The 19,543-nt window shown below is 40.3% G+C and overlaps 3 protein-coding genes across 3 annotated transcripts; 1 reads left to right on the plus strand and 2 right to left on the minus strand.

Annotated features, from left to right (window-relative positions):
* The first annotated feature begins 200 nt into the window (after window positions 1-200).
* On the plus strand, window positions 201-6,085 carry LOC115757289 (CSC1-like protein ERD4). Its single transcript, XM_030697470.2, is given in 7 exon segments — window positions 201-615; window positions 2,049-2,197; window positions 2,411-2,572; window positions 2,574-2,687; window positions 3,970-4,814; window positions 5,103-5,358; window positions 5,481-6,085. Coding segments are annotated over 7 exon segments (2,178 nt in total). The 5' UTR covers window positions 201-341; the 3' UTR covers window positions 5,859-6,085.
* Window positions 6,086-13,562: 7,477 nt separating this feature from the next.
* On the minus strand, window positions 13,563-15,499 carry LOC125316539 (MAG2-interacting protein 2-like). Its single transcript, XM_048285130.1, has 2 exons — window positions 14,090-15,499; window positions 13,563-14,043 (listed from the first exon to the last, which is right to left on the minus strand). Exons 1-2 carry the CDS (start codon window positions 15,111-15,113, stop codon window positions 14,030-14,032), a joined length of 1,038 nt encoding a protein of 345 aa, XP_048141087.1. The 5' UTR covers window positions 15,114-15,499; the 3' UTR covers window positions 13,563-14,029.
* On the minus strand, window positions 14,575-18,200 carry LOC125316440 (MAG2-interacting protein 2-like). The gene is made up of 4 exons (XM_048284764.1): window positions 17,948-18,200; window positions 15,883-15,982; window positions 15,536-15,816; window positions 14,575-15,361 (listed from the first exon to the last, which is right to left on the minus strand). The coding sequence occupies exons 1-4, from the start codon at window positions 18,198-18,200 to the stop codon at window positions 15,120-15,122; spliced, it is 876 nt and encodes a 291-aa protein (XP_048140721.1). The 3' UTR covers window positions 14,575-15,119.
* Window positions 18,201-19,543: the final 1,343 nt, after the last annotated feature.

Genomic DNA, 19,543 nt, shown 5'->3' on the forward strand with positions numbered 1-19,543 from the left:
CAAGAAGCAAGGCGGCCCACCACCAGCTCATCGCCCCCCTTCAACAACCACAACACCACCCACTTCTTTCCCTCTCTAAGCCCAGCAAGCTTTCTCTCTCTTCCGTCGACATCTTCGCGTTATAATAACTCCACTCCACCACCACCATAACCACCACCCCCACCCCCACCCCCACCCCTCGCTTCCCTCTCCTCAACGGTTACTTCTCTCTCTCTCTCTCTCTGACCTTTCCTTTCAAACCCATTTCGCATTCCACGAGAAATCTCTCTCTGGCACTGCGACGCTGTGAGAGAGCTTAGTGACGAGGAAGTGGAGGAGGCAGCAGCAGAACAAAGACCCAGATGGATTTCAGCTCGTTCCTGACGTCGCTGATCACGTCGTTCGTGATCTTCGTCGTCCTGATGGCCTTCTTCGCGTGGCTCTCCAGCAGGCCCGGGAACAAGGTGATCTACTACCCCAGCCGCCTCCTCAAGGGGATGGACCCCTTCGACGGCGGCTCCTACGCCTCCCGCAACCCCTTCGTCTGGATCCGCGAAGCCCTCTCCTCCTCCGAGCAGGAAGTCATCACCATGTCCGGCGTCGACACTGCCGTCTACTTCGTCTTCCTCAGTACCGGTCCGTTCCCTTTTTCGCTTGTCTGTTTCTTTCTCCCTTTGTTCGGGTGTCTGCGGTGTGATGTTGGTGGTTCTTCTTATGTGATATCTTCGTTCGGGGAAAACTTGGATTAAGGGAAGAGGGGGAGGCTTGGCGGGGAGATAGAGTACTGGCTGCCGGAGGCTGCAGCGTCCATCGCTGTTTATGATATGGTTGAACTATGCGATTTCGCGTGTCTTTTGCAGAGTGGCAGTTGTGGGCTGTTCTTTCAGAATATGATTCCTTCTTTTCGTGTTTTCTGGTGTTTCTCAGGTGAATAGGTTGTTTCATTCTTTGTTGGTTAACCTTCCTTTTATGGTGGGTGTTGGTTTGTTTATGCTCGTTTATGGTGTGATTTTCAGTCTTTTCCATGAATTTTAGAGGTTGATTTCGTCGGTAATTCTCATGCCTTTTAGGACAATAGATTTCAAGTGCTGCATCAACACTTTCAGCAGCATTTCACTTTCATTCCCTTGCCGGAATTCTATCCAGCATCACTTGATTAAAGCGCACACTTTGTGTTGTGATTGGATTTTGAGTTTCTAGGTCAAATATTTATCCCTTTACTCAAGCATATAGCCTTCAGCACCTGCATTTTGTGCTGATGCATTGTCTAGCTGATTGTCACCGCTCCTTCTCGTGTCGAGGTTACTGAACCCATCCTTGTATAATACATGACTACATCTGCTATGTAACTGGGGCTGGTGATACATACCGCTTGCTCTACTAGCTGTGCATAATCGGAATAGTTGATAACCAGGCACTCACCACAGTTGCATTTTTTTGTTGCAGGAAATTAACTATAATCGCATTTCGATGACCATTCATATGTTTATAACCTCTCAAATAGTTTAGGCTTTGTGACCTGGGGAGAGGTAAAGAAAAAGAAGGGGGAGGGGGTGCGACGTATTCTGAATTATAAGGAGAAAAGAGAAGTAGCATCTTCTATGCATTTCCAAAGAATTTTACCTGTGTAATCCTACATATAGGGAAGTGTAACGGTCATGTATTCATTTTGCTTTTGGCATTCTCAGTGAGGCAAAAGTTTCACCTACTAGCAGGCAATCTAATTATATCTGTTGTCAGCTATTAGTGATTACAGTCGATTGAAAATCTTGATACAATGAGGTGGGGCTCATGAGGAAGCCTAAGTTTGCCATTTTTCTTTTTTTTTTTGCTTCTTGTTTGTGTATTCTCTACAATCACTTGATTGTGGCATACATATCCGTATCAAGCTCTCCCCTGGATGGTTAGAACTCTGTTTTGCATGTTTGAGAATCCGTACTTGTGGAAGCTTTTGCTTTAGTTTTCCTTGTGTTGTTATCAATGAGCACTTGAGCTTTATATTTGAAACACTCCGCCGTCTGTGGAAGAGACAAATTCTGAAGAGTTTTCCTCCTTGTACTCTGTGACAGTGTTGGGGATATTGGTTTTATCCGGCATTGTGCTTCTACCGGTTCTTCTACCTGTTGCTGCCACTGACAAAGCTCCAAACACATCTTCAGACACAACCAGCAATGGGACATTCAGTGATCTTGACAAGTTGTCAATGGGAAATCTGGCAGTAAGTTTTAGAACTCTTGTACAAGGATTTTCTTTTTCCTTTTCTTGTCAATGATTTCTAGGAAATTGACTGAAGTAGTTCTTGGAAACTATGGAGGTTTCCAGTCTTATTAATCATCATATCATACTTGGTGGAGAAGGAATTGGTGGACAATGTTGTTGTGTAGAGAAAATCAGTGCTAAATTTCTAAGTCACATCCTTTTGTATGTACAGGAGAAAAGTTCAAGGCTGTGGGCATTCCTGATAGCTACTTACTGGGTCTCAATCGTTGCATACTACCTGTTATGGAAGGCATACAAACACGTTTCTGCTTTGAGAGAAGCTGCTTTAATGTCTCCCGAAGTGAGAGCAGAACAATTTGCTGTCCTTGTGAGGAGACATACCTCCCGGCCCAGAAGGTCAAACGAGGAAGCAGCAAGTCGATTCATATTTCAAGTCTATTTATCCCGATGCATTTTACAGGTCGATGATAGCGACTGATAATAAAGAGGTATGCTTTTATGGTGTTTCTTTTTAGAATATTCAGTTTGTTCCTCAGATGTTGCTATGCTAAGTCTTGCTATAAGTTCTGCAAACTTTGTCCATTTTATAACTATATTTACATGTTTGTGAGTATATATTGCAATTATTTAAGTATCTGGTTGATGGTTAGAATACACAGAGGTGAAAGAATATCATAAAAAAAGTTGTGTGGTTTCTGATGGTCAAGTCTTTTAATGATTTCTCCACTACAGTGGCTGTGCAGCTCGTTCTATTGATTATGGTACTGGTTAGGAACTGCTGACCTGGCTTTGGACCATTTTCATAATTGCTTCCATTTGAGGAGGATTATGTAATATTGTGGGGCTGGATGAGTAATGAACCCTTTTGTTATGTAGAGGTTCTCAAGGAATGACCCAAGTAGAAGGGCAGATCCCAGTTCACTCGGGCAGTTTTAAGTTGTAGTGTTATATCAAGTCACAAAACAAGGAAGTGCATTTATGTGGTTTGTCATATGGCAGAAGTAGCCGACTGCTATTAATGAACCAAAATAAGACTGTCATAGACAGACAGGCTCACTGAACACAAATAGTTGAGGGTAATGACTTCATTTATATGTATCAAAGCAATCATAGTTGACCCCTACCACTATACAGTTGCTCTCTTGGCAATGGAATGTGCAAATCCAGCATACGGCCCGGGAAGGAAACAGTTGTGCTGACTGGTTAGCCAACAGTGCTTTTGACCAGGCCCATAGTTTCGAGTTTTATTCTAGGCCCCCTCCCAGACTGGATTTATTAAAGGACAAAATAGGTGTTTTTTGGTACCAAGAGTGTGATAATGAATGCAGTATTCAGTATAGACTGTAGTTTTTTTTTAAAAAAGCAATCATGGTTTTGAACTTTTTACTGTGCCACCAGCCTGGGGCATGAGAGCTCTGTTCACCTTATTCAGGGAAATGTACACTTGCTTTTTTCCTTTGATTTCTCTTGAAAAATTAAAAAAATTTATCTTTCATCTTTAAAAAAAAAAAAAAAAACAAAGCAATCATGGTTTATGAACTTCTTTACTGTGCCACCACAGCAACCCCTTATTGTTCATAGAGGCATTATCTCATGCATGCCTAGAAATACTTGGAGGAATAAAGAATTGTCGTATACTTAAAGTTCCGCGCATGAAAGTTTCGGTTATGTATCATGACAGAGAATGTAGTCATACTAGAACAACTTGCTTTTTCTTCTTTTGATTTCCGTCCACTGAGAGACCTTTCCTTGTGATAAATTATCATGTAGGTTAACAAACTCTACGAAGAGTTGGAAGGGTGCAAGAAAAAGCTTGTACGCGCCGAAACGATATATGCAGAATCGAAGACAACAGGCAACCCAGAAGGAACAAGACCCACAAACAAAATCGGCTTCCTAGGTCTTATTGGGAAAAAGGTGGACAGTATAGAATACTACAGTGAGAAGATCCGTGAACTCATTCCAAAGCTTGAAGCTGAGCAGAAAGCCACCTTGAGAGATAAGCAGCAAGCAGCGGCTCTGGTCTTCTTTTCTAGCAGGGTGACTGCAGCCTCTGCAGCACAGAGCCTGCATGCCACAATGCTTGACACATGGAATGTGATGGAGGCACCTGAACCTCGTCAAGTCATATGGACTAATCTTACCATCAAGTTTTTTGAGCGACAAACACGGCAGTACATTATCTACATTATAGTGGCTCTGACCATATTCTTCTACATGATTCCCATCACGTTTGTTTCCGCCTTCACAACAATGCAAAATCTGAAGAAATATCTCCCCTTTTTAAAGCCAGTTGTGAAAATTGCAGCGATCAGAACTGTGTTGGAAGCTTATCTCCCTCAGATTGCACTCATCGTGTTTCTGGCTTTGTTGCCCAAGTTGCTGTTGTTTCTGTCAAAGCTAGAGGGGATTCCTTCCCAGAGCCATATAGAACGTGCTGCCTCTGGAAAATACTTCTACTTCACGGTCTTGAATGTGTTTATTGGCGTTACTGTGGGTGGAACCTTGTTCGCTACATTCAAGACAATTGAGAAACATCCCAACTCTCTGCTCCCAGTACTGGCGGCCAGTCTTCCTGGAAATGCAACATTTTTCCTCACTTTTGTTGCTCTGAAGTAAGATATATTTGTTCCTCCTCAGTCTTCTATTAACTTCTAACTTGCTGAGTGACACATTCTGGTTCTTCCTTGATGAGAAAGGGGACAAAAAAAAAAAAAAAAGCAAATGGATATTGAGATAATTTGCACTTTCTATGTTCCTTAAAATGATTCCAGTTTCATACAGCCACCATTTAATCAATAGTATGGTTAAGTTTCACTTCATAGCCCTTTCATGGACCTTTTCCTCTGCTTTCTTGTTATAGTGATGGTGCTAATGTCTGAACTTGGGGAAATGGCTGTCAGGTTCTTTGTTGGCTACGGTCTGGAGCTTTCTCGGATTGTTCCTCTGATTATTTTTCACTTGAAGAGGAAATACCTATGCAAGACTGAAGCTGATATCAAAGAAGCATGGTATCCCGGAGATCTAGGCTATGCGACTAGAGTTCCCGGTGACATGCTGATAGTCACAATTACTCTCTGCTATTCTGTCATTGCTCCTCTGATCCTCCCATTTGGTGTTGTATACTTCGGCTTAGGATGGCTTATTCTTCGAAATCAGGTTGAGTACGAGTTTTCTGGGCTAACTCCACGTTGTACTTAGTTTTGAGTCAAACTTTTGCCCATCTTTGCCTCTTCTAGATAGCATTCCTTAACTTCATATGATTGTTTTTTGGTTGACAGGCGCTCAAGGTTTATGTTCCATCCTATGAGAGTTATGGAAGAATGTGGCCGCACATGCATATGCGAATCCTAGCTGCTCTTCTCCTTTACCAGCTGACTATGCTTGCCTACTTTGGGGCGAAGAAATTCTACTATGCTCCTTTACTGGTTCCAGTGATCATCGCGACCCTTATCTTTTGCTACGTGTGTAACAAGAAGTTCTATGGCTTCTTCCGCTACCCGGCACTGGAAGTCGCCTCACACGAGATGAAGGAGACGCCACACATGGAGCGCATCTTCCGGACGTACGTCCCTCCCAGCTTGTGCTCGGAGAAAGTCGAAGATGACCAGTTCGAGGATGCCATGTCTCAAGTCTCGAGGGCGGGCTCGTTTGCTTGATGTAAAAAATCAGTATATGTCCTTTTCCCACTGGAAATGTTTCTTCCCCGTGTCTATCAAAGCAGGCCAAGCTTGTAGGAAGTTACACTAGATTCGTTCAGTATATGTCATAGGTAGTGTTTCTGTTTCTGTTTCTGTTTCATCTGTGTAGTTTTTAGTGTGATTTTGCGCATCTTTTGTAAACGTGTTATATGTTCAGGGAAAGATAAAAGAGTGCTTTTGGTCAAGTCTTCTCTAGCTGCACATTTAATCATTTGGGTGGTAACTGTTTAAGGGATTGACTCTTGATGTGCGGCTACAATACAAAGAACACTCGTAGAAATTACACCATATAATTTAACTAAAATGACTTGTTAACAACTAATTTTACAAAACTAATCATGGGGAAATATAGGTGGGAAAACACAATTTAGCTAGATACTTAAAGAATAGCCTGCTCTAAATTTTTAAAGGATTTACATTTCTAAATCTTGCTTAATGCTCCTTAACAAGTGCCCTTTGAACATGTTTTATACTAGAGTGCATAGAGTGGCAAAAATTAACAAAAAAGTTTTAAACCTATTGCAATTGTGCCAATTTAGTTCTAGACTTTTTTTCCTCCAATTGAGTCCTAAACTTTTTGCAATTGTGCTAATTCGGTTCATTTTCTTTGGCCGGTCTTGATGTGAAATTTTTTATTAACTTTTTAATGTATATATGTTTTATTTTTTAATTATTTCTCTTTTCTCTTTTTTTTTTGGTTGGGCCGGCAGGAGGCCACTAGGCAAGGGTCGATAGCCTTTGCCGGCCCAAACCAAAAGAAAAAGTAAAGGACAGAAAAAATAAATTTAAAAATTTTAAAAATTTGTCACGTCATCGCCGATCGGCAAAATGGACTAAATTGTCACAATTGCAAAAGGTTTATGACTCAATTGGCCCACAAAAAAAAGTTTAGGATTGAATTAACACAAATACAATATATTTAGGACTTCTTTTGGTAATTCTCTTTGCAACAAGTGGCATTGTAATTTGTGATTTCTCCCTCTAGCGCATGAAAGGAGATAGAGAGATGAAATGATGGGATTGGATATCCCAATTGTCATAAAACTTTCGCATGTATTTCATTTACTTTGATGTCATAACTTCTCAATCAATTACGGTATCAAAGTGAATTTTTTTTTTTAATTTACAACTTTCATGTGTCCGATTGAAATATGATGACATCAAAGTGAGCGACGCACTAAAATTATATGGCACTTGTGGTGGTGTTATTTTTTTCAAAATGGTCATGGCTCTTTTCTTTCTTCTTTTTTCTTTTTTGGTAATTTTTTTTTTAATTTATCAATCAAGAGAAGTATTTTGGATATGGATCCATTTATTATTTTTCATGTAAGATGTTAAGAAAATGGAGATATTTGGAAACAAGTTAAGTTAACGGAAGAAATGAATTAAAAAAAAATCAATTTGTGTTTGTCAATCAACTAAACATGAGTGACCAAAAAGCTAATTCATCGTGGAATATGATTTATTTGAGTTAAATATCTAGTGTCTACCACAAGTCAAAGTTTGCATAATTGTGGGGCGACAAAATTGGCAAGATTAACCTAAAATAGCAAGACACATTCCGTTGACTACAATCGGTCAGCACGAATAGCTTCAGTACACGCTTTTGGTTTTTGTTAGGGGACAACGAAAATTGAATATTGAGTTCTTACCCTCTTTTTTAATCCCCTTCCAAAAGCCTTGGTCAAGGACATAAATATTTTTTTTTTGTACAGCCCTTGCTTGATATAAGTAATAATTGGGGAAAAATACGAAAAAATCCTAAACCTGGATCGGCACAGATTTAGGCCTAAACAGTTCAATTAGACCAATTAAATCCTAGTTTCATTTATGATAATTCAATCCATTTATTCATTTTGGCAGAAAAATCGCTGACGTGAATGCGATCATCCTATGTGGTACAATCGTCTACGATGTGGACATCTTTTTAGGGCTTGTAAAAAAAAAATGTACTTCATTATATTTTTTTCTTTTTATGTTCCAACAAGCCTTTGCTGACCACTGGATAGGGCATGAAGGCCCTTGCTAGATTTGGGCGAGGCATGCCTCGCCTAGAGTCGGTGGGGCCGCGAAGGCCTTGGGCGAGGGCCTTCACGGCCTTGCCGGTATCTGATGAGGGCTTGCTGGCCCTTGCCCAATGGCTAGCAAGGGTCATCGGAGACTCTCGCCAACCAAAATGAAAGCAAAAAAGAAAGAAAGAAAAAAATTGAAAAATTATGAAAAAAAATTGAAAAAATTATGAAAATGCCCATGTTAGTGTCGGCGGTGCCATGTAGGATGATCAACATCCATGTCGGCAATTCTTAGCCAAAGTTTGCGGGATAGGCTGAATTGGCACAAATGCAAAAATATGTAGGATTAAATTGATCTAATTGAAAGGTTTTAGGAGACTAAATTGGTTTCAATGCAATATGTTCAGATTTTTTTTTTTTGTGGGTATTTTTCCTTGTAATAATTGTGTTGTGAGATGCGATCCTCTGGGTGTTTTGTAGTGTGTGTTCTAAAGCTGAAACATTTTAAACCAAAACTGAGTCAGAAATTGTCGCAAACCGCCGCAACGGTGACTTGTGAGGATAATGCAGATGGGAGCAGCTAGCCAAACACAATGTGCCTTTACTAACGATTTTCTTGCTCCAAGACAGCCTCACAAAAACTCAATTTTAGTGGCTTTACTAACGATTTTCTTACTTATAATATGCTTGCCCCAGCATTTTTTTTATGCTTTGTGTAGTTTCATTTGGTTCTACAAATGGTCTCCCGAGTTGTCGATAAGGAAGTAGCGTAAGTCCTTCATGATGCTGATCCATCATCGTGCTTCTGCTGGGAATAATTGCCATACCATGCTTTGGACCGTAGCCTGGGCACCTCGATGCGTATTTATGAAGTTGACCAATCAGGAAGTGTCTCTGATGTGGGAGCACCTGGATCCTACCAAACAACTCTCAAGCTCAACCCGGGTCTCGTTGATCGATCCGACCCAATCTCACTCCTGCAAGCAAAAGCCGATTTCGGCTCTAGTTTGATTCAATGTGTCCAGATTTGAAGATGTCGATTCAACCTGCTAGTTGTCGACTCGCAAGACTAATTGCCGATTTCAGGCATGTCGATGGATCATCGAGATGTCAATTTAAAAGTTTGACGTCTACTTTGAGGCTACTAATCATACTAGCTAGCAACTGGAGGTTGAATCTCTTGCATTATTTATGCAACATTGTTTTATTACTTAGGCTCTGTTTCGTGAAAATAAGTGATTTTAAAAATATTTTTTTAAAAATGATCTCTTATATTGCTTACGGAAATGAATGGACGAAAAATATTTTCGCCGTCCGCCAAAAAATTTAGACATAAATTGTTGTTTCGGCAAAAATATTATTTATTAATAAATGATGCTTGCTATGAGTATTTCCGCAACCCTATAGTTTCTAGCTGAGCACGCGGTTTATTTTGAAATCGGATGCTTCCCGGGACGGATGGACGGACGGACGAGATCTGATTGGTTGGTGGTGGGGGTGATGACTGGCTCCTTCTAGGTGTCGCACAGGATGCTGATCGGAAGCCTCATTTGAACCAAAATCCGTTGATTTTTAGGCCTTAGGAATCGCAGTTTCCAGTCGAAATTCGAAAGGCTGGAATTATCGTCATCTCATAAATTGCATTGCATATGGAAAGATACCATCATCTAATAGGTAGGTGCGTCTTAAATTGTTTTGTATATCGGTTAGGATTGCATTTCTATATAGATAAGATTTGCAATTCTTAAAAACATTTAGATTTGAGGATAAGATTTCCTAGATAATTCAAGGATTTAATTCAACTTATTTCCTAGACGTTTGGGACAATCTTTATTTGGGGTAGATTTGATTTCATCAATTCATAATTCTGAAATTCATTAAAAATACTATAAAGAATATCATTTGCATGCATATCATGTAGTTTAAGTCATTTTTATATCATGCATAGAGCTTAGGCATTTATTCGGTATTTTTTTTTGCATATCATATAATATAGTTTGTATTCTTGCCATGTCATAATGCTATGTCCATATTTTTTTGTACCTAAATTTTGGCTGTTCATTTGTTCATTTACTGCATAAAAAATTGGGAACTAATGTTGCTCCCTAAGGGTAGTAGTGAAGCAAGACATGGTCCCAAAGATGCCGGGGCTCGTCTTCAATGAAAAGCTTGGGGAGGTTTGAAGAGCACACAAGTGGGGCATTGGAGTGGGTATACACTCATTTTGGGGCTGAATTGATGCTGGATGTCCAATCATAACCTTTCCTGAAACATGGGTTCAACTTGCTAGGGTTTCACATGATGGAGACTTACCTCCATCTTGTAGGAAGCGGGCAGCAGAAGTCCGATAATTTTGCCCGGGAGATCACCAAGAGGGAACCCAAGTTCAAGCCCGTCAACATATTTAGTTGGATCCATCTTCACTCAAAAGCTTAAGCTTATGAGTTATGGGCCAATTAAGATATATTAACCGCTCCACACCACATCAATTATCCGATGTGGGACTTCTCTAATACAACTCACACGTGTATCTTGACAATCTCCCCATCACGTGTGAGCTTCAGTATTAGGTTTTGCTCCCCCTTAATCCAAGTATCCTTCCGCACCAACTTATCTCAACTTGAATCTCCATCAACACCCATCGGGCCCGCATTGCTACACCACAACGCTTACCGGCCCGGAAACCGCGTTGGCCACCGGATTCCTTCCTTGAGATATTCACCAAGCACCGATATATATTGGGAATGAGCCACTAATCAACCATCGGCTCTGATACCATTTGTAGGGAGTGCGCAGCAAAAGTCCGATACTTTGCCAGGAGATCCCAGAGGGATTGGGCTAACTAAGATATATTAACACACACATCAATTATCCGTTGCTTGTGTGGATGGGCTCCTAAGCAAAAGGTCCAATTTTAGGGCAGATGCCAAGAGGGATGTGGCTTTGGTCAACAAGGCATGCGACATGTTGGTGGATGAGCTGAGAGTGCCTCACTCTTGGCACCAATTGGCCCACAAGGTTCTTGTGTGCAATGAGTATGGAAGATGGGTGAAGCCTAGAAGACACCCTGAAGACATACCTTCACCCATTGGAGTTGGACACAAGCACAATTTTTGTTGTTGAGGAGACCCCAAGAAGGCCATCAAGGACTTGTACTCTTGCGCAGTCTTTAAATGAAATAGGGAGATTCTGTTTTTGGGGGAAGTTTTGTTGTTTGTTCATTGTATTTTAGGGTACGGTATTCTCTTTTAGATGCTAGTTCAGAAATACAGACATCTAACTCTTATCATTAAAGACAGAATCAAGCAGCATTAGATCAATAGCTAGGTTGAAGTGTCAATTTGAACTAATTGAAGATTGTCTTGCCTCCCGGCTTGAAAACTAACTCGTTCAGTAATATTGAGGAGCCATGACTCTCGAGGGTTGTCATACTGGAAATTTAACACAGTAATAATACTAGGTATGCTAATATTTTTGTGAAAGAATTGGTACTGCGAAATAATATGATGATCTTTGGTCGAGCATTAGCTATGAACTACTTGTTTAAATGTCCACTCGTAGACCGTCACCCTACCTAGTGTACCAATTCAAGTATCATTTTTTTTTTTTTTTTTAAAAGTCCCATGTCGGATCGGAGCGATCTTGTTAAGTGATTTAAAAGTAAACACTGATCCCAAATGATCACTATTTTATGTGGTCATCAAAGCACTTGTTTTGGGGTTTGACCCACATGAACTGGTTCAAATTGTTAGAAATGATACTAGAGTAGGATGCTCTCTAGTAAATTTGAGTCTATGGACACACTAGGCCCATGCCACCTTCAATGAGAGCGGCAAGTGATCAGTGGGACAAAACGATAGGGCTCGGATAAGGTGTGGATCCTAGCATCCTTTGTAAAAGGAGTTGTAGAAATGTACGGGACGACTAGGTGAAGTATCGCTGGATAATACAAGAGAGCAACGATGAGGACATCAAATGGGTGAGGCCTTGTTGGGTGATTCATAACTGTGCATTTCCCAAATGGCCACCACCTTTTGTGGGTTACTAGAACACTTATTCCGAGGGCTTGACCTAAGTAAAGCGAGTCGTAATTCTATTACGGTATGCATGCTATTACTTCATTTCATTACACTACAACCACAAGGACAGTTGCTTGTCCACATATGAAATGCATTCAATTAAAGTGAAATTGAAAGGAAGAGATACTTTTCTAGGAATCTTTCCAAAAAGAACACCATCCCATGCTTGACTGGGGAATCCAAGCGAGTTGAAGCTTTGATCTGCATTTGCTTTCTCGATCTCTTTATGCTTGCTTGGCTTTGAACTCATTGTAACCGCAGCAACTTCCTATTCGATTTTATCAAGCCATAGCTATTTTGGACCAAATTTTACTCAGCTTGATATTCGCATCATTATAATGCCCATGTGGCACATAATCAATTAAGTCAAACTAACAATTGGACCAAATTGGAAAATTTATGTTATTCTATTTGATTTAAGAAAAAAAGGAGGGGCATAATATCTGTCAAGCATGTTTTATAAAACATAAGTTCGAGAATTAACAAGTTTTAAAGAAAACTTATATGTTACTAGAATATAATTTTTCAAGAATAAGCATGAGACATTACATTATTAACCATGAAAGTTAATGATAAGTACACTTGAAATTCTAAAACTTATCAAGAAGAAACACCCATATTTGAAAACTCCCAAATTATGTAATCAAGTTTTAAAATTTACAGTAAATTGAAGCTAGATGTCCAATATTTGCTATCCTAGCGAAAAAAATTCTTGCCTAAATTTGGATCCACTTTATCATTGATCGTGAATCCCACATATAAGTCCTTCATAAGATCTACAATATCAATGACTGTAATGAACCCGATCCATTTGACCTAGATCCAAGCAAGTATTTCTTGATGAAAGATTACTCGTAATATTGATTCTCATAGGTACCAGAAGTACTACTTTTGGGCTAAAGTTCCTTTTACTACCCTGAATTGTGTGTGTCTGTTCCAAATAGCGTAGGCCGAAGGGCATTGTGAATGGCAATGCCTTAGTTAGGTGAGAATTAGTGTTATTCAACGAGACCTAAAGTTGTGTTTCAAACCTTCCATATGCGGTTAACTTAAAACCAGTATAGATTAACTCGTCTGGCCAGGGGATCAAACTGATGGAAACAAGTGAAAAACGCACCATTTACAACCATCCCCTCTACAAAGGATCAATGCAGTTAGACCAGTGGACACCAAGAGAAGACTAGCAACCTTTGTCTTTCGTGGATGATTAAGGAACACCCTCGCCGTTTCGTTTCCCTTTCTTTTGGGGTGTTTTTGCTTTTCATCGCCGTGTTTAAAGTCCGTACCAGCTTGCCTAAGGTTTGATGCTTAATGCAGGCTATTCTGAGTAATTTTGCCCCTACAAGGTAGAAAGCAAAAGCAAGCACCTAACAGTGGCATTTCTATTGCTATTCTTATCAGAAATCAAGAGCTGTTTTCAGAAAAGAGTTTACTGAAGCTCTCGTGGAGAAACTGAAATGATCCAAATCTAAGTTCCTTGAGCAGTAAGTTTTGAGACTAACCGACGACGTTCAGTACGTGTTCATTCAGAGAATGGCTAGCCAAAGATGAGACTCGTCTCATACTTCATGTCAGACAATGTCTTACCATTTTGTGTATAACTATCACACGCATCTCTTTTCTATAAGACGCCTTTTAACAGAGAGAAAGAACTGAGGGATCGACAAAATCTACGGGGGGTGATCTGCGACAAAAGTTTGGGTCCAGAAGAGGCATATTGAAAGAAATTAACTCTCGAAATCTACAATAACCTAAACATGAAAGGCCATCTAGACGGTCTCCTATCATCGTTCAGAAAGGGAAGATAATGCAGAAGGGATCAGATCAACCAATCTACCCAACAAACTTGAAATAGCATGCCTCAGTGCTATATCCGGAAAGGTTGTCTTAAGATCAAAGTCTCCGTGATGCAGTTCATTCAGCTGACCTTCAAGAAATCTTCAAAGACTGGCCTCTGCGATATTGATGAGACTAAGAGATACATTAGCGTGCATGTATTTGGTGATAATAAATCCGGCAAGCATCTTCTGATCTGCCTTTACAAGTTCACATATGAAGATGGGGAGGAGGATTCTTTCGAAAACAGTTAAGGATGGCCTCTCATCTTCACTTGAGCTCGTTTCTTCATGTGCAAGCCTCAACGAACATGTTTCTTGACACTGACGAGAGAAGTATCCGACCAAATAGCAGATATAAGAGAAAGAATTGTCGTACAAGGACCTGGAAATTATCGTAGAGATGACCCCTGAATAGAGCACAAGAATCAGGACGTCAAGATCCTTGCCTATTCTGTCTGTCATGCCTTCTTGTTTCAGTTTTTCTTCAAATGCATCCAGGCAATTCAATTGCAAATCTCCATAAGGAAGCAACATCATCATCTTGAAAGCCCATAGAAAGTCCCTTCCCAGCACCATCTCACACATGCTCCAAGCATTATCTTCGTAGAGTAATATGCCATTTGGTTTGGACAGAGATAGATCCAAGAATGGTAGAACATCCCCAAAAAGGGACAGAGCTACCTGTCTTTGGATTTGCTCAGACCAGCAAACATGCAAGGGATGGAGAGACAAAGAGCTTCCTTTGTTTTCTGTGTTGAGTGGCTCTACTTCCTGAAAGCTTTCCCAGCCTTCATTCCAATCGTCATTCTCCCAGTCATCTCCTGCATCAGTCACTTCTGCAGAATTCTTGCCGTCTTTTCCAACCACGAAAAGCCCTTCCCACTCTGCCAAAACAGCAACTAGAGCTTTGAGATAGGAGTCCGTATCAGCTGCTCCGCATAATTTTGAGAAGCAAGAAACTGCCGTGCCAATGTCCAAGAGGTCATCCGGAGTTATCTCTAAGCTGGGGCAGATGGGTGCCATTATCTGTGATGATCTAAGGGCAACCAAAGTGCTTGTAAACCCATTAGAAGTATCAGGATATTCGGAAACCCCTTGACTTGGGCTAGTTACTCTCCTTTCACCTATATCATGCAACTCATCCCATCCCTTCCATGGTATAACATTTAACTGTTGCTCCGAAAAGGCGCTCTTAATAGGTCTACCAATGATTGACTGCATAAGTCCAAGAGCATAAACTCGAACATGGCCAGGTAACTGCAAATCATTTGAGTAATCGGCCATTCTTTCCTAAACCACGCGTCTGACCCTTCTCTGGCTCTCCATATCACCTTCCAGCTTACTCAAAGACGACAATAAATTGCACAAATTCTGGAATTCAGGGACTTCACTAGCTAGGCCCTGTAGAATTGGTTCCAATATGCTTACATATAAAGCGGGAAGACCTTGCATCTCTTTCTCAGCTTCCAAACTGGATGAGCACAGCGATTCTGCTTCAGAGAATACTTCTGAAATCACTCCAAACCCACAACCTGAAAAAATCACAGCTCGGCAAAAAATTGATGATTCGGCAGCAACACCCCCCCATAAAATCAGAGTTGATGCAACCAAGGATGGTACCCCATCCCTCACTTGGGGAGACCCTATCCTCAATCACTAGCCTCATAGAACTTTTAAGCCACTTCATGAAACATGTTGGATTGAACCTAAGAATCTCTCCTGATCTCTTGCGGCATGAAACTTCCGCAATATAGGAGGATTAGACATTCTTGCCAGGCTGAGGTATCCAGTAAACTTCCAGGAGTTGGGTATGTTGACGATAAAGAACCGCTCCATTATTTCAAAAATATCTGAATCTGTCAAGAGCTTTATATACGTTCTGCACATTTCATATTTGTGCTCAACCTGACCAATAAGTCCCTGATATGTTTCAGGCCTCTCGACAGTGAAATTAGTTATCTCATTACCCACCAATGGCATCAACAAACTGAGGATGTAATATTTGTAAACGTTCTGCTATGATATAAGTCCCTCAGGTGGGATGCCAGCATACAAACTGACAAGAGCTTGTACCATGTTAGCTAAGGCTTCCACACTATGTTCATCAATATTCCGATAGACTTCATCTCGGAAACACTCTAAATTCAAGCAACCTAATACGACAATGTTTTTGAAGTTCAGATCTTTCACAAAAGAAATATTCATGCATTCTTGCACAATTACCCTGTAGAACCTTGCCAACCCGGAGGAATTTATGATTGCTTGATCTGGGTGAATCAGTGGCAATTAGTCTTTCTTTTCACGCAACTGCATGCAGCAGTCCGAGATCAGACTATATAGGTAAGCAAGCCGATGTCTTTTGTGCCCGTTAATAACAGGATAGACCATCATTGAAATAGTTTCAACAGTTCTCCGACCAAAGCCAACAAGATCAGGAGCATCCGCTTGCCTCATCAATTGCACATCCCAACAGCAGGCAAAGACCAAGACTTTACCATCAGTTAGAAGTATCTTTGTTAGCCCCGGCCTACGGTTCAAATTAATCTCTCTACATGTCTTCTAGACTATTCTAGTTGACAGCAAAAGTCCTGGTGTAAGGCCTAACTGAGCCATTTTTGTTCATAAAACATGTGGCTCCTACGGGCTCCAATAACCTTATGTTCTAGTGCTGATGCATCCAAACTTCAAGAAGTGGCTTTCACTTTGAGCGCAAAGCAACTAGCTAGATCAAATTCCAACCTCAGATTGTTAAGCTTGCGGATCCCATCAACAAAGCATAGTATGAATAGTGCATGAATCCATTTCGCTGGGAAGATGGTAAGGATGTGTGTGTGTGTTGGGGAAGGGGGGGGTGTTTGTGTGCATGTGTGCGTAGTTGAGAGAGAGAGAGAGAGAGAGAGCTATGGGATATCTGCTAGCTAAATGCCCGAAAATCCTTGTACCAAAGCACCGGCGATATTTTACAAACACATGGACTCATTAGTATAAGTAGTCATCAAATTCACGTGCATAGAGATATTTTTGTTGTCTACCACTACCATGAATGAAACTTCTATCCAACCTTATTCTATGTTTCATATGATTTTTGTCAGAACAAAGGAAAAGCAGGATAATGCATAGCATAATAGAAAGGTTTGCAATATATCCACAAACAAAAGTAAATTTCATAAACAACTAGATCAATCCTGATGGTCAATATATTTTGTCGGTCCATAACAATGTACAATAAAACCCTCTAGAGAAGCTTCGTTTGCTATGTACATCTTGTCTTATATATTCAAGAAAAAATAACACTTAAGATATACGTGATATGTAAATAATTCTCTCTAGTTGGCTTGAGTGGAAAAAAAAAGGCTTATTAAAAAATTATACGGAACATCTGATACCACACAAATATGAAGAACATGTACTCCTAACTTTTCTAAACAAGTCCCGGGGCAAGTTTGCCTATGCAGTTAAATCAAACTTTGCCACCAACTTCTATGTTCAAGTATCTAGCTCATGAAAGTCCGCAATATAATCCCACTAGCCTACTGCAAACTGCAGTGGAACCAGTTTAGCAATCATAATAACACTTGCTTATTCTTGTTTCCACTAACTAATAACAAAAACCAGAAAACATCAACAGAAAAACGGAAAATTGCAAGTACAACAGGCGAGCATCATTCAAAGTACACAGTTTGGTGAATTAATTTAGCCAAATAGAACAAAGTCGTTATTCTACTATTGAATTGGCTACATTTAGCTTTACTTAATTTGGCTCATGTTATTGCAACATCGTAATTCAGTTTAGATCAACCGTAAGTTTTTTCATACCGTACTCCATGGGAGTCCAAGTCCACAGAAGCCCCATTACAACATGTTGTACTGCATCTCAAGTGTTTTGCACAACTGTTAGCCACATCCTTCTTTTTCCCCCTCTAAAAGGTATTGAGCTCAAAATACCAAAAAGGAGATTATATGCCCCCTTTTTGTCCATTAGCATATTTACCAGTTAGTAACATTCATTTATTGGCATGTTACCAGTACCTTTATGTAAAGACAAAACTCACCTAGCCATTATAATGATCACCCTTTTGTTTCTCACAAATCATCTATATGAAAACACAAAAACTCACCTTGCACCTGTGGAAGCTTTGACAATATGGTAGCCATGTTACTCCACTGATTGGTACTGGAGCATCGATATATGCATTGCAGAGTGCTGTCCACAGCTTCAACCTCATCCTTGAAAAAGCCATTATGTCCAAAATCTCTGCATCCTTCATCAATGACCACCAAGCAAAGATCTAACTTATTTTCTGAAGCTATCTCCCTTAGCCATCTAACCAAATGACTCAACCTCATCTTCAGAAAACAAAGCTGCTCCATGTAACCTATTTTGCATAAAGGGCATCGCTCTGTTGTGTAACCTCACAATCACAGTTTCAACCTTGACTCCTCTGAGCATCATTTTGAGCTTCTCTTAATCTGACAAGTCCTCCCATGCAGCAAGACTCAGACTAATGTTCAAGTCAGCATCAACATCATCTGTGTAAATGAGCTGGTTCAAGTATGAAATATCATCATAGAGGTGCTGCAATGCATTAATGCCTGTGCTCCGACCAACATCAACTAAGCAGAGGCAGTTGTCAAGCTGCCCACTGAAACTATCAATATCTATAGCCCTCTTCTTATACCAGCTCAAGATTTCATCAGTTGGCAGCCAACATTATGCTAGGCATCGCTTGACAATAGGTTCAGTTTTTTGAAAGCAGTCTCATCATCCATCGGCAATTTGTGAATGAAGTTTACCATCTTCCCACATTCAACCCGATCTTCTTTCCTCAAAACAATATTAGCAGGAGGCCGACTCCCTGGAAGAAGCTGCTTATATGTCTGCACTGCAACTGTTTCAGGAAGTGCAGCTAGAATTTCCAACATGAAAGGAATTAAAGAATAAGGATGACGCTTGAGCAGTACGTTGAGGGCACCAATTTTCCCACTTTCACCTAGTTTTACAGCTGCATCGTTCAGAGGCATGTCACGGAATTTAAGATAGTCCTGCACAGAAAACCTGCAGAAGACAATGTCATTGGAAGTCAGTAGAAAGCATCACAAAAAATGGTCTAAAAATTATTGTGTTATAAAGATGATAACTACACAATAGCAGCCACCAGATACGGGCACCAACACAAAATTCTGGTCACAAAAATAGAGTTTCAGTGAATGAGGAACTTCTAAATTTGTATCACAACCACACTAAAGAAGGAGAGCATTCCAAATGGTGGATAATTTCCATTTAGTGGAATCAGCAACATGAATCCTATCATGCCATTGGTTATTTATTGTAATTAAATAATCAAAAGTTCAAAGGACAAAGGAAAGTATGAAATAAACTACAAAAGATATCAATTAAAGGGCAAATAGGTACTTCTCAATTAAAGCCGACAAATCTAAGGTCTAGAGAATCTTGTCTTATTCTAGCAATCAATATGGCTGGAATAGTTATAACAGCCCGTGAAGCAGTGCTATGTGACCGGACCATTTGCATGGACAACCAAGCCAAAGAAATTCAGGATCATCCAACATAAGCACATAATAACTAAACACTGCCTAGACAGGGGTTAAAAAGAAGGGTAGAAATTCCTGGCTAGGCCTCCATCATCTATCTACAATAACCACACTTGTGCTACTGTTTCCAAATAGATTACTCCGAATAAAATAAACACAGA

The sequence above is a fragment of the Rhodamnia argentea genome, chromosome 9, assembly GCF_020921035.1.
Source record: "Rhodamnia argentea isolate NSW1041297 chromosome 9, ASM2092103v1, whole genome shotgun sequence".
Lineage (NCBI taxonomy): Eukaryota > Viridiplantae > Streptophyta > Magnoliopsida > Myrtales > Myrtaceae > Rhodamnia > Rhodamnia argentea.

Excerpts from the sequence above, each read along its gene's own strand:
- LOC125316440 (XM_048284764.1), bottom strand. The coding sequence starts at position 18,200 with ATGGAGCAGCTTTGTTTTCTGAAGATGAGGTTGAGTCATTTGGTTAGA. Across the intron at positions 15,983-17,947 it reads AAAGCTTCCACAGGTGCAAG|GTTGCTTGAATTTAGAGTGT; the intron begins GTGAGTTTTTGT and ends TTGTCGTATTAG. Across the intron at positions 15,362-15,535 it reads AGATCAGGAGAGATTCTTAG|GTTGTGGGTTTGGAGTGATT; the intron begins GTTCAATCCAAC and ends TGATTTTTTCAG.
- LOC125316539 (XM_048285130.1), bottom strand. The coding sequence starts at position 15,113 with ATGGCCGATTACTCAAATGATTTGCAGTTACCTGGCCATGTTCGAGTT.